Raw genomic sequence first — 15,895 nt, forward strand, 5'->3', positions numbered from 1 at the left:
CCCCGTCTATAGCTGGCCATAACAGTAAGTAGCATTGGAAGGCTAAAGCAGATAACAACAAAAACCTGGGGAATGCCCAGGGAAAAACCAAGCCTACTTACCGACCAGCTTGCAGAAAACCAATTAACCTGTCTAAAGTATGCGTTAAAAACAGGGGTTCAGTCCGCACGCATTTGCAAACGCATGCGTGAGCCACAGAGCCGCGCCAAGGCACCCTGCAATATCTGTGGTCCTAACACTAAACAATGAGCGTCCCCACAGTGGAGGCACATGCATTTTAATGGATAGACAGGGGCAGGTGAACTGAAGGGAAGCCACCCCTCCTTTAAAGGTACAAGAGCACACCAAACACCCAGCATATAGCACAATGGCTGCAAAGGTGTTGGTGCACTGATGGACCAATATAAACACCACAGGTGAAGCATAAACATGTCCACTGCCCCCGTCTATAGCTGGCCATAACAGTAAGTAGCATTGGAAGGCTAAAGCAGATAACAACAAAAACCTGGGGAATGCCCAGGGAAAAACCAAGCCTACTTACCGACCAGCTTGCAGAAAACCAATTAACCTGTCTAAAGTATGCGTTAAAAACAGGGGTTCAGTCCGCACGCATTTGCAAACGCATGCGTGAGCCACAGAGCCGCGCCAAGGCACCCTGCAATATCTGTGGTCCTAACACTAAACAATGAGCGTCCCCACAGTGGAGGCACATGCATTTTAATGGATAGACAGGGGCAGGTGAACTGAAGGGAAGCCACCCCTCCTTTAAAGGTACAAGAGCACACCAAACACCCAGCATATAGCACAATGGCTGCAAAGGTGTTGGTGCACTGATGGACCAATATAAACACCACAGGTGAAGCATAAACATGTCCACTGCCCCCGTCTATAGCTGGCCATAACAGTAAGTAGCATTGGAAGGCTAAAGCAGATAACAACAAAAACCTGGGGAATGCCCAGGGAAAAACCAAGCCTACTTACCGACCAGCTTGCAGAAAACCAATTAACCTGTCTAAAGTATGCGTTAAAAACAGGGGTTCAGTCCGCACGCATTTGCAAACGCATGCGTGAGCCACAGAGCCGCGCCAAGGCACCCTGCAATATCTGTGGTCCTAACACTAAACAATGAGCGTCCCCACAGTGGAGGCACATGCATTTTAATGGATAGACAGGGGCAGGTGAACTGAAGGGAAGCCACCCCTCCTTTAAAGGTACAAGAGCACACCAAACACCCAGCATATAGCACAATGGCTGCAAAGGTGTTGGTGCACTGATGGACCAATATAAACACCACAGGTGAAGCATAAACATGTCCACTGCCCCCGTCTATAGCTGGCCATAACAGTAAGTAGCATTGGAAGGCTAAAGCAGATAACAACAAAAACCTGGGGAATGCCCAGGGAAAAACCAAGCCTACTTACCGACCAGCTTGCAGAAAACCAATTAACCTGTCTAAAGTATGCGTTAAAAACAGGGGTTCAGTCCGCACGCATTTGCAAACGCATGCGTGAGCCACAGAGCCGCGCCAAGGCACCCTGCAATATCTGTGGTCCTAACACTAAACAATGAGCGTCCCCACAGTGGAGGCACATGCATTTTAATGGATAGACAGGGGCAGGTGAACTGAAGGGAAGCCACCCCTCCTTTAAAGGTACAAGAGCACACCAAACACCCAGCATATAGCACAATGGCTGCAAAGGTGTTGGTGCACTGATGGACCAATATAAACACCACAGGTGAAGCATAAACATGTCCACTGCCCCCGTCTATAGCTGGCCATAACAGTAAGTAGCATTGGAAGGCTAAAGCAGATAACAACAAAAACCTGGGGAATGCCCAGGGAAAAACCAAGCCTACTTACCGACCAGCTTGCAGAAAACCAATTAACCTGTCTAAAGTATGCGTTAAAAACAGGGGTTCAGTCCGCACGCATTTGCAAACGCATGCGTGAGCCACAGAGCCGCGCCAAGGCACCCTGCAATATCTGTGGTCCTAACACTAAACAATGAGCGTCCCCACAGTGGAGGCACATGCATTTTAATGGATAGACAGGGGCAGGTGAACTGAAGGGAAGCCACCCCTCCTTTAAAGGTACAAGAGCACACCAAACACCCAGCATATAGCACAATGGCTGCAAAGGTGTTGGTGCACTGATGGACCAATATAAACACCACAGGTGAAGCATAAACATGTCCACTGCCCCCGTCTATAGCTGGCCATAACAGTAAGTAGCATTGGAAGGCTAAAGCAGATAACAACAAAAACCTGGGGAATGCCCAGGGAAAAACCAAGCCTACTTACCGACCAGCTTGCAGAAAACCAATTAACCTGTCTAAAGTATGCGTTAAAAACAGGGGTTCAGTCCGCACGCATTTGCAAACGCATGCGTGAGCCACAGAGCCGCGCCAAGGCACCCTGCAATATCTGTGGTCCTAACACTAAACAATGAGCGTCCCCACAGTGGAGGCACATGCATTTTAATGGATAGACAGGGGCAGGTGAACTGAAGGGAAGCCACCCCTCCTTTAAAGGTACAAGAGCACACCAAACACCCAGCATATAGCACAATGGCTGCAAAGGTGTTGGTGCACTGATGGACCAATATAAACACCACAGGTGAAGCATAAACATGTCCACTGCCCCCGTCTATAGCTGGCCATAACAGTAAGTAGCATTGGAAGGCTAAAGCAGATAACAACAAAAACCTGGGGAATGCCCAGGGAAAAACCAAGCCATCACAATAATAACCCATGAGGTCTGCAGTTTTGGGAGGGGGGGGTAGAAAAATATAAAAAGCAATGGAGAGGAATATGATTAAAGAACTCAGAAAAAAGAATCCAATGAATACACAAGAGTAAAAGTACCAAAAGGGTCTGAATATAAAATCTGATTTAAACTGTCTTTTAGTGAAGTTATTTAAAATTAATTGGGTTATTTCACCTTTACCAGACAACTGCCAGTGCAGATAGAGACATTTGTAGATGAAAATAAACTGTTCAGCTTTGACTAAAGTTGGATAATGCTCTTGTTATAAGTGTGGGTGATTTACATACCTCTTGAAGCCTCACTGGAAAACTCCTAGGATGTTGCTAAGAGAGAGCTGTTGCTGTTCACTTTCAAGATCACAGGAGTGAGCTCTCATATGCTGAGCTTAGAGCCACTGCATCAGAGGAGAGAACGCACATGTGAGGGGGTGTCGTGTGCCTTATTTGGAGGCCAAATTGACAGAGCTTCCCTTGTGTCTCTGGTCCGAGCACCCCTGAATGTGGTGAGAGGTACAAGGCCCAAGGACACACGGGTGCTGGTAGCTTGATAGCAGGTGACTGCCAGGGTCAGGGATGTAGCCAAGGTGAGCCGGGGTCATACACCGTGAGACAGCAGCATGGTCAGGAGGCAGGCCAGGGTTGGTACCAGGAAAGCAGGCAGAGCAAGTCCACTAGCAAGATGGGGTCAACACCAGGAGATTAGGGAGAGAATAGTCAGAGGCAAGCCGAGGTCAGAATCCACAAAACAAGGTCAGGAACAAGCCAGGTCAACAACCAGCAGAAACACAGAAACATGGATCAGGGGAAGCTGAAGAACATCAAGCAGCTAGCATCCAGCAGGGTCACCTTTAAATAGGCCATTTGGCGTCAATACACAAAGACATGAGTGCTGGCACACAGAAATGTGCCTACGTGTCAGTGCATGTTGGACATTAGCCTGAGCTTGTCTGTGTACTGGTACATGTGCACGGACATTAGCTGCATGGGAATGAGCAGTAGCTGCAGGAAAATGGGCATTAGCTCCATAAGAATCAGCATTAGCTATATGAGAATTAGCATTAGCTGAACTAGCTTCCTGACAGGGGGTTTGAATTAGAAAAATAGCTCTGTCATGTGATGGTGAAGGTGAACAGTAACTATGTAAGGAGTCTGGGCATCTCTTACGAGCGTCATTAACAACATCCTCGAAGTGTAGATATCTAAAATGATAATAGGAGGGCAAATAGCAGCTGTCAGGGAAAGCATCAATTTATGATTTTTAAAAAGGACATCAATTTATGACAACATCCTAAATAGATTAAAATGATAGTGCCAGATCCCTATATGACTAAACCAGAATAAAGCAACACAAAATATGAAGTGGGGTTTTTAAGGCACAGCATTTTTCATAAAATTCTATTTCTTTATTAAAGATGCACAAATAAAAATGTTTTTTTTTTTTTTGCTATGCCTGCAACATGTAAAATTGATCAATAATACAATTTGTCCAGCAAGTCTATAACAGTTCAAATTATCAAGAACATATACTGATTTCTTGTGGCCCCACGTGTTTAATGGACATGATCCACTTCTTTAGAAGTCACCAGTATAATTATGTATCAAATGTGATTTAAACAGAAAGATATACATGTTGTACAGGTTTTCTTGATAACCTTAATTAATGTATTTCTGTCTAGATCACTTTTGAGATAAGTAGTGCTGCACTGATTTAAGGTTTTCATTAATAATAAGTTAATTGTATATTTTATTATTCCAGAGGTTCAGCTTGTGCAAACACAGTTTCTCAGTGGGCAATGGCACTTTTGCTTTTTTTATACATCGTTGGTAAAAAGGTGCATGTGAAAACATGGGGAGGTATGTTACATAGTTACAGTTATTTATTTTGTACATTGAAAAATAATAATTCACACCAGCCACTGCATTACAGCACATCGGCTGGTGTGCGGTGCAGTCTGGTGGGATTGCCACAGTGATGACACGCTGTTCACTCTTTATTTTTAAATTAACTTTATTGAAATGTCTCTGAGATATTGCATTAAGCAAAATTGTTGGCTGTGTGGTGGGAGCCCTATGCTGGAAAAAAGTACTGCATACACGTAATGCATGAAGAGAAAATAAATACCCAGGCTGACGAGTGGGGTGCTTAGAATAAAAGGGTTCTGACTGCCCGTAAAGTGTATTTTAACATATAATATTCTATACAAGTAATTAAAATATTGATATACAAGATAGTTTGTAAATCTAAAAATCATTAAAATAAAATGAAGTTGACGAAAACCATTCCTTTTTCTTTAAAGCAACCCTGCGTTTTGTCCTTGCAGGGCAAAACAACAGGTGTACTGTAATAATGGATCTACTTGCGCCACATATACATCTTCTCTTCATTCCACTGGGCTTTATTTAACCCCCGAAAGTGAAGAAAAAGTCGGGGTACTTCTAGATATTAAGTAGCATGTGACTCATTATTTCATGTCCCTTATGATAGTGTTGCCATGCCAAGTTTTTTGTCTTGGAGCTTGCAAAGGTCTTCCTGTTCTCACTCCTGTGAGCCAAACAGAATGGTGGGGGAACAAAAGTAAAGTAAATAAATATATATATATGGTCAAAGGAAGAGCTGCGCTGTTGTAAGCTAAAATGTGACACTAGTGATAATTAAGTGCTAGATAAATATCAATTAAAATTATGAAACACCAACTGAGTGAAAAAATATATATCTGTAAATAGGTCTGTGAGACCTCAATAGGATAACAAGAAGGGGTTAATTCCTAAATTAGGTAGAAACCTGAAAATTATCAAGTTAATAAATAGTAGTCCGTGTGAACAAACCCCCAAAAAATCCCTTAGGAATACCATTAACAAAGCGTCAAAGGTAAAAAATGTGAATATAATAAAAATTAATGCAGCGTGTCCATATAAACTTAAATATCCCCAGTGTTCAACAAATCCAATACTCCAGGAAAAAGTGCTGGAAGGATAGTGCCTTCACCAAACAATAACACAGCCGCTTGCCAGATGGACGTGATCTCTAATTATAGGAGATCAATATGCGCATATGGTTGATATCCCAGCCTGGGGTCTCTATTGGAAGCAAAAATCCCTCAGTGTGGTTCAATATTGCATAGAAGATGTCTCAAACAACGTAGCAGTCCAGGATGCACCACATAAACAAAAGGAAGGGACTAGCATATCGTAAAACCCTTAAAAATGTAATAAGTAACATAAAAATGCACACTTACATTCGAAGAAGTGAGATAAGGCATATAAAATACATTCGAGCCAGCCGGCTCTTCGATTCAGCAGCCCGTATCTTCCAGGTCTGGCGCACAACGCGGTGACGTCAGGACGTCGTTCCTCCCAACGTTCCGTCACTAGAGGGAAGTGGTCACGGGATCACGCTACGCTATGCTAGTCCCTTCCTTTTTTTATGTGGTGCATCCTGGATTGTTACTTTGTTTGAGACATCTTCTATGCAATATTGAACCACACTGAGGAATTTTTGCTACCAATAGAGACCCCAGGCTGGGATATCAACCATATGCGCATATTGATCTCCTATAATTAGAGATCACGTCCATCTGGCAAGCGGCAGTGTTATTGTTTGGTGAAGGCACTATCCTGTCAGCACTTTTTCTTGGACTATTGGATTTGTTGAACACTGGGGATATTTAAGTTTATATGGACACGCTGCATTCATTTTTATTATATTCACATTTTTTACTTTTGACGCTTTGTTAATGGTATTCCTAAGGTCTTTTTTTTGGTTTGTTCACAAGGAATACTATTTATTCACTTGATAATTCTCAGGTTTCTACCTAATTTAGGAATTAACCCCTTCTTGTTATCCTATTGAGGTCTCACAGACCTATTTACAGATATCATCTTTTTCACTCAGTTGGTGTTTTTTAATTTTAATTGATATTTATCTAGCACTTCATTATCACTAGTGTCACATTTTAGCTTACAACAGCGCAGCTCTTCCTTTGACCATTATTATTAGTGTTGTATAACATTTTAGTGGCCGCTTTACTATTTATCGAATTAGCGCAGTACACCCCTCTTTTTCAAATTATATATATATATATATATATATATATATATATATATATATATATTTGTATATAACTGGTTGCAATGGCAATGCAGAGATTTACCTTAAGGTCACCATTACAACCCAGCCTCATTTACAGGGGCCCTTTCGGCCCACCTGTTTGCCTGGATAGGAGGGTGGCGGGATGTAGAGAAACTGACCCCTCCATGCAACTGTTGAATGCCTGATTTTCCTCCTCTCCCTCCAGTAGACATTCAGTGGCTACAGGAGGGAAATATATGGCATCGGTTCTTCAACATGCTGCTCCCACCACCTTCCTATCCCTGAACCCCCCCCCCCCCCCACAGGGCTACCAGATTTCTCCCTCCCACACCCCGCCAGCTGCTGTGGGTATCTGTCTGGATGGAGAGCTGGGAAGGGGCTGGTAAATGTACCATTTACTGGCCCCGTCCTTGTCTTAAAGTGGAAGTAAACCTTCATCTCTTTCATTAACCTATAGGTAAAACTATAATAAGGCTTATCTAAAGGTAGTGTAAATATCTCCTAAACGTGCACTGTTTAGGAGATATTTACTGTACATGCAGCCAGTGACATCTTTGGCGCATGCGCTCTGAAAGACAGCCACCTGTGCCATTCCTTCAGAGCTCTGTGCCGTAAATTGGCAGCTCCTTCACACATGGGAGTGACGTCATCATGTATCCGGCCAGTCACAGAGTCGGAGTCCGTGAAACTTGGAAGCAAGACGGGTGAAGATGAGAGCGCTGACATCTCGGTGCTGGTAGAGCTTAGTTTTAAGGTAAGTTTAACCACTTAACCCCCGGACCATATTGCTGGTCAAAGACCAGGCCACTTTTTGCGATTCGGCACTGCGTCGCTTTAACTGACAATTGCGCGGTCGTGCGACATGGCTCCCAAACAAAATTGGCATCCTTTTTTCCCCACAAAGAGAACTTTCTTTTGGTGGTATTTGATCACCTCTGCGGTTTTTAGTTTTATAAACAAAAATAGAGCGACAATTTTGAAAAAAAATTATATTTTTTACTTTTTGCTATAATAAATATCCCCCAAAAATATATAAAAAAAAATATTTTTTCCTCAGTTTAAGCCGATACGTATTCGTCTACATATTTTTCGTAAAAAAATCGCAATAAGCGTTTATTGATTGGTTTGCGCAAAAGTTATAGCGTTTACAAAATAGGGGATAGTTTTATGGCATTTTTCTCAATATTTTTTTTTTACTAGTAATGGCAGAGATCAGCAATTTTTTCCGCTACTGCAAAATTATGGCGGACACTTCGGACACTTTTGACACATTTTTGGGACCATTGGCATTTTTATAGCGATCAGTGCTATAAAAATGCATTGATTACTATAAAAATGCCACTGGCAGGGAAGGGGTTAACACTAGGGGGCGAGGAAGGGGTTAAGTATGTTCCCTGGATGTGTTCTGACTGAAGGGGGGGTGGACTGACTGGGGGAAATGACTGATCGCTGTTCATACATTGTATGAACAGACAGTCAGGGCAGCCATCAGGAATTATGGGGCCCCTTACACAGCTTCAGGCCCCCTGGGGCAGAGAACCGGGGGGGGGGGGGGTGCTGTCATCTGAAAATATATAAAAAAAGGGGGGTAGCCATCCGGGGCCCTGGGGACCTCTGGGCCCTTTAATAAAAAATAAATATATATATATATATATATATATATATATATATACAAATTATTTATTTTTTTTATAAAAAGAAATTACAAAAAAGGGGGGTTGCCATCCGGGACCTCTGGGCCCTTTAATAATAATAATAAAAAAAAAAAAAGGGGGTTTGCCACATGGGGCCCTGGGGACCTTCCGAGCCCTTTAATAAAAACAATATATATATATATATATATATATATATATATATATATATATATATATAAAAGAAGGTGCAGTGAAAACGCCTACTGCTGCACTTCCGGCGCCAGGTAGCAAACAAAGACTTCAACCAAAGTGGTAGTGTATTAGTGATATATTAATTATAGATATAGAAACAATAGAACCAACACCTATACAGTGGGTGGTGTTGTTCTAAGCAGCAGCTATTTTAAAATAAATCAATAAATAAATGGAGATCCATCTATAAATAAATAAATAAAAATGTTAAAAGAATATCACTACACGTGAACTGTTGTTCGAAGTGATAAAAACAGCGCTAGTGACAGGTGATAGCCTGTTCAAAATAAAGACTGAATGAGTGATGGAGTGTAGGTGATCTTTTAAATGGTATTTATGCACCTGAAAGTAGAAACCATTTCAAATGTGGAATAAGAATTGCACCAAAAATTGTGGTTAAATCACCCAAATGGAAAGGGTATCAGCTTACCACTGCAAATCAATAAGTGATTTGCATACAAACCATCAAGTCATACTGATGCTGCACGGGCAGGATGGCTCAAATGGAGGTACATGTAAAGTAAAGAAACACATAGATCATAGTGCAAAAAAACTTTAACATTGGCTCTAATGAGGTGTGGAATAGCTCCACTAGTTAATGCCCGTACAGTAAGATAAATAAACCGTGCACAAAAAAGTAGTGATTTCACCGGTCTGCTCGTATCCACAGGGATCCGCGTGTGCTGCGGGTGCGATCTGATGGTTTCCTCACTGTGGTTTGTTGTTGGAGCGCGGTGGAACGCACTGTAGATTTCCTTGTAGCGTCCGTCTGTAGCCACGCCCCCCGCTCGCCCCCGACTCCCGTGCGTGTGCCCGGCGGGCGCGATCGCCGCCGGGCACACGCGATCGCTCGGTACAGAGCGGGGAACGGGAGCTGTGTGTGTAAACACACAGCTCTCGTTCCTGTCAGCAGGGGAAATGCTGATTTTCTGTTCATACAATGTATGAACAGAAGATCAGTGTTTCCCCTAGTGAGGCCACCCCCCCCCCACAGTAAGAACACACCCAGGCATACTTAACCCCTTCCCCGCCCCCTAGTGTTAACCCCTTCACTGCCAGTGGCATTTTTATAGTAATCTAATGCATTTTTATAGCACTGATCGCTATAAAAATGCCAATGGTCCCAAAAATGTGTCAAAAATGTCCGAAGTGTCCGCCATAATGTCGCAATACCGAAAAAAAAATCGCTGATCGCCACCATTACTAGTAAAAAAAAATATTAATAAAAATGCCATAAAAATACCCCCTATTTTGTAAACGCTATAACTTTTGCGCAAACCAATCAATAAACGCTTATTGATTGGTTATTACGAAAAATATGTAGAAGAATACGTATCGGCCTAAACTGAGGAAAAAAAATGTTTTTTTATATATTTTTGGGGGATATTTATTACAGCAAAAAGTTAAAAATATTTATTTTTTTCAAAATTGTCGTTCTATTTTTGTTTATAGCGCAAAAAATAAAAAACGCAGAGGTGATCAAATACCACCAAAAGAAAGCTCTATTTGTGGGAAAAAAAGGACGCCAATTTTGTTTGGGAGCCACGTCGCACGACCGCGCAATTGTCTGTTAAAGCGACGCAGTCCCGAATCGCAAAAAGTACTCTGGTCTTTGGGCAGCAATATGGTCCGGGGGGTAAGTGGTTAATAAAAAATAAAATACAAAATATAATTATTTTTTTTTAATAAAAAAAAAATAAAAAAAAGGGGAGTAGCCATCTGGGGCCCTGTGGGCCTCTGGGCCCCTGGGGACCTCCGGACCCCTTAAAGGTGTACTGCCTGTACCCCCCTGATGGCGGCCCTGCAGACGGTCAGGCATTTCTCCCCTGACAGGACCGGGAGCTGTGTGTTTACACACACAGCTCCCGGTTCTCGCTCTGTAACGAGCGATCGCGGGTGCCCGGCGGCGATCGCCCCCGCCGGGCACGCGCACCGGGATCAGGAAGGAGCGGGGGCGTGCGCGCCCCTATTGGCTGCTGGGAGAGATGACATATAGCTATGTGATCTCGCCCAGCAGAGCCGACCTGCCACCGTATAACTGCGGCGGCTGGTCGGCAAGCAGTTAACATAATGTGCTAGTATGTGATGCAAACTAACATATTCTGCCTTTACCTTGCAGGTACAAAAAAATGAAATGTTCAGCGGTTTACAACCACTTTAATGAATAGAGTCAGTGATTTTTTTTATTTTATTCATTCATAGTTGTGGCATAGTAACTATGTTTACTATGCCTCAGTTTGTGAATGAAGGGGAAGCTCTGTACAGAGCTATACACGTTCATTTATTCTGTGCAGCTGAGGCAGCTGAGAAAGGGACTGGTTAATCTGTCTTCAGTCCCTTTCTCTCTCTCAAAAGTGAGACATCAGGTGTCTGTTTAGACACCAAAGTTCCCTTAGGTCCTAAAAAAATAAAATAAAAAAATTGTACAAAAAATAATAAAACAACAAAAATGAAAAAAACTACTGACACCACTGATGGAACTACCAGGGTTGCAAAGATCTCACTTGCAACTGGGCTCTGGCATTCCATCACTGTGGGGGGGACCCCATAATAAAGGGTCCCACTATGGAAATAAAGGTCTCCGGTATCAGTAGGAAGGGCCCCAGTCAGGCGCCAGGGGAGCCCTTCAGAGTTTCTTGCACTGGGGCCCTGAAGGTTCTAGTTATGCCTCTGCTTAAGGTTACATATTTGGCAGTGAAAGCATTAAAATGCTTCTGTTATTTTATAAAATTTATGTAATCTGTTATGCATTTTTAAAAATACTTGCGCATTCAGCTGTTTTAAAAAATCTTCTCTTCTCAGGATGGTCCAAAGACTGTCTTCAGGAGTGGGATATATTTCTCTCCCTTGCTCTCCCCAGCATGCTGATGTTTTGTGTTGAATATTGGAGCTTTGAAATTGGAGGCTTTTTGGCAGGTTGGCTTCTACATTTATGTTTTTTTTACTGAGCTCTATTGTCTATATTTCCTGGGTCCTGCTGCTTTTTGGCTCCTTACATAGTTACATAGGTACATAGTCAGATTGAAAAAAGAAACAAGCCCATTTAGTTCAACCAAAAAAACAACACAAAACACACAATTCCATATACACAATCCTTCACTCTTCACAGTTGATCCAGAGGAAGGCGAAAACCCCCAGCAAAGCATGATGCATTTTGCTACAGCTGAGGAAAAAATCCTTCCTGATCCCCTGTGAGACTTTAGCTATAAAATGTTAGGGCCAGATTCACGTAGACTAGCGGCGGCGTAACGTATCGTAGATACGTTACACCGCCGCAAGTTTTCATCGCAAGTGCCTGATTCACAAAGCACTTGCAATGAAAACCTACGCTGGCGGCCTCCGGTGTAAGCCCGCGTAATTTAAAGGGGCGTGTGCCATTTAAATTAGGCGCGCTCCCGCGCCGGACCTACTGCGCATGCTCCGTTTCGAAATTCCCGCCGTGCTTTGCGCGAACTGACTTAATTTTTTCGAACGGCAACGTGCGTAGCGTACTTCCGTATTCCCGGACGTCTTACGCAAACAACGTGAATTTTTAAATTTGACGCGGGAACGACGGCCATACTTTTTAACAGCACATACGTGTGCTGAGTAAAGTTAGGGCACCCAAAACGACGACTAACTTTGCGACGGGAAACTAGACTAGCAGCGACGTAGCGAACGCGAAAAACCGGCGTGGATCGCCGTAACTCCTAATTTGCATACCCAACGCTGGTTTACGATGCGAACTCCCCCCAGCGGCGGCCGCGGTACTGCATCCTAAGATCCGACAGTGTAAAACAATTACACCTGTCGGATCTTAGGGCTATCTATGCATAAGGGCTCTTTCACACGTCCGCTCAGTTTTTTAGATCATTTTTTTTTCATCGTTTTTCGTCCGTTTTTCGTCCGTTTACATCCGTTTCCAATCCGTTTTTCGTCCGTTAACGTCCGTTTTTCGTCCGTTTTTCCATCCTTTTTTTCATCCGTTTTTTTTTTTTTTTTTTTTGGGCTTTTTACATATTTTGATGAAAAACGGATGTTAGCGGAACGGATTGTAAACGGATCGTCCGCTAACGTCCGTTTTTCGTCCGGTTTTCTTCAGTTCAAAAAAACGGAACTTAACGCAGACGGATGGTAACGGACGTTAGCGGATGCTAACGTCCGCTAACGGACGTTAACCCATAGGGAAGCATTGCGGTCCGTTAACGGACGTCCAAAAAACGGACGAACGGAACGGACGTGTGAAAGAGCCTTAACTGATTCTATGAATCAGTCGCATAGATACTCTGAGAGATACGACGGAGTATCTGAGATACTCCGTCGTATCTCCGCTGTGAATCTGGCCCCTAGTACCCAATTATATTATATACGATTAGGAAAGAATCCAGGCCTTTTTAAAAGCAATCTACTGAGCTGGCCAGAACCACCTCTAGAGGGAGTCTATGCCACATTTTCACAGTTCTTATGCCGCGTACACACGATCATTTTTCGGGTTCTAAAAAACTTAATGTCTTAATGTCTTTAAAAACGACCGTGTGTGGGCTTCAGAGCATTTTCGGGTTCTGAAAAACGGGCAACATTTTTTTTTCGAACATGCTCTATATTTTAACAACGTTTTTAACGTTGTTGTTTTTCGGGTTGTAAAAAATGGTCGTGTGAGGGCTTTAACGGTGTGAAAAATCTGTGCATTCTCAGAAGCAAGTTATGAGACGGGAGAGCTCGCTCTGGTAAAACTACTGTTCGTAATGGAGTAAGCACATTCATCACGCTGTAACAGACAGAAAAGCGCAAATCGTCTTTTACTAACACGAAATCAGCTAAAGCAGCCCCAAGAGTGGCGCTATCCGCATGGAACTTCCCCTTTATAGTGCTTTTGTACGTGTTGTACGTCACCACGCTTTGCTAGAGCATTTTTTTTCACGATCGTGTGTAGGCAAGGCCGTTTTAATGATCAAGTTGAAAAAAACATTGTTTTTTCTAGAGCCTGTAAAATGTTTTTTTTATAACCCGAAAAATGATCGTGTGTACGCAGCATTACTGTGAAGAAGACTTTACGTATTTGGAGATTAAATCTTTTTTCCTCTAGACATAAAGAGTACCCCCTTGTCTTCTGTGATGACCTGAATAACTCAACACCAAGTTCACCATATGGACCACTTATGTATTTGTACATGTTGATCATATCCTCCCTTATTCTCCTCTTCTCAAGAAAGAATGAATTCAGTTCTTCTAACCTTTCCTCATAGCTGAGCTGCTCTTATCAGTTTGGTTGCCCTTCTCTGCACTTTCTCCAGTTACCTCGATATCCTTTTTGAGAACTGGTGCCCAAAACTGAACTGCATATTCCAGATTAGGTCTTACTAATGATTTGTACAGGGGCAAAATTATATCTCTCTCTCTGGAGTCCATACCTCTCTTAATACAAAGAAGGACTTTACTCACTTTGGAAACCACAGCTTGGGATTGCATCAGTGTTGCCAACCTACAAGATTGAAATTTACTGACACAACACTCAAAATTTACTGACACAGCAACGTTTTTACTGACATTTCAAAAGTTAAAAAAATTACAGTTTTATGTACAAATTTAGTATTTAGGCTACAAACAAGTACAATATGCTATTAAAAAATTAGATTTAAGGTAGATATTAATGCAAAAAAAAAACATATTTCTTATTTTATTTTTGATATAGTTAGCAGGTAGCTCAGGGACAGGACATAGGACGGCAAGAAATTAGAATGGGCGGCACACACACATGAAATTGACTCTCACAGTGACACTGACAGCAGTAAGCAGCAGCACAGATCACCGACAAGACACACCCCCTCCAGAGTCACAGTGACAGTTTCTCTCCACACCAGGTGGTCCCTCCACTCCAAACAGCACTGACAGTCCTGCTCCTGGCTTGCTTTGCTCCTGTCCCTCAGACCCACACACGAGGCTCCGGCCACTCCACTTGGCTCCCTTGCACCATGACATCACATGACACTCTCAGGCACCACCTCCACCAGTCTTGTCCCCTGCCGGCACTGACTGAACACACTGTAGCAGGCACTTGAACAGTCTCGGCCTCCTCGGGACCCGAACTATGCAAGCGCAGTTCTGAACCGAGTGTCAGAGCCATATTTTTTACTGGCAACCTTTTCTTTTTACTGGCATTTACTGGTAGGAGAAAAGAGCCCATTTTTTTACTGTCTGCCAGTAAAAATACTGACGGTTGGCAACACTGGATTGCATGCTATTATTGTGCTTATGATCTACCAAAACCCCCAGATACTTCTCCACTACAGATCCCCCCAGTTGTACTCCCCCTAGTACTGTATGTACGATGCATGCATATTCTTAGCCCCCAAGTGCATAACTCTACATTTATCAACATAGTAAATTGAAGACATCCGGTAAGGATGTTAATCCACTGCATAGCTTGGTGTCATCTGCAATTACAGAATTAGTACTTTTAATCCCAGACCCAATATCATATATATATATATATATATATATATATATATATATATATATATATATATATATATATATATATATAAAAGTAAGGGTCCCAACACTGAACCTTGGGGTACACCACTAATAACCTTAGACCATTCAGAATAAGAATCATTAACCACTTACTTACTGGGCACATAAACCCCCTTCGTTCCCAGGCGAAATCTCAGCGTCCGGCACTGCGTCGCTTTAACTGACAATTGCGCGGTCGTGCGACGTGGCTCCCAAACAAAATTGGCGTCCTTTTTTCCCCACAAATAGAGCTTTCTTTTGGTGGTATTTGATCACCTCTGCGGTTTTTATTTTTTGCGCTATAAACAAAAAAAGAGCAACAATTTAAAAAAAATATATTTTTTTTTACTTGTTGCTATAATAAATATCCCATTTTTTTTTAAAAAAAATTATTTTTTTTCTCAGTTAAGGCCGATACGTATTTTTCGACGTATTTTTGTAAAAAAAAAAAAAAAAATCGCAATAAGCGACTGGTTTGCGCAAAAGTTATAGCGCCTACAAAATGGGGAACAGAATTATGATTTTTTTTATTATTTTTTTTATTACTAGTAATGGCGGCGATCTGCGATTTTTATTGGGACTGGGATATTGCGGCAGACGTATCGGACACTTTTGACACAAATTTGGGGCCATTCACATTTATACAGCGATCAGTGCTATAA

General features: G+C 42.4%; 1 protein-coding gene across 1 annotated transcript in view; it reads left to right on the forward strand.

Moving 5' to 3' along the window:
- LOC120926663 (multidrug and toxin extrusion protein 2-like) overlaps window positions 1–15,895 on the forward strand; it is a 243,587-nt gene that overhangs the window by 110,318 nt on the left and 117,374 nt on the right. The window contains exons 8-9 of the mRNA XM_040336787.1: window positions 4,522–4,619; window positions 11,544–11,657. Of these exons, the coding sequence (XP_040192721.1) occupies window positions 4,522–4,619; window positions 11,544–11,657 (212 nt within the window). The remainder of the gene's footprint in view (window positions 1–4,521; window positions 4,620–11,543; window positions 11,658–15,895) is intronic.

Source organism: Rana temporaria, chromosome 2 (assembly GCF_905171775.1).
Source record: "Rana temporaria chromosome 2, aRanTem1.1, whole genome shotgun sequence".
NCBI classification, from domain to species: domain Eukaryota; kingdom Metazoa; phylum Chordata; class Amphibia; order Anura; family Ranidae; genus Rana; species Rana temporaria.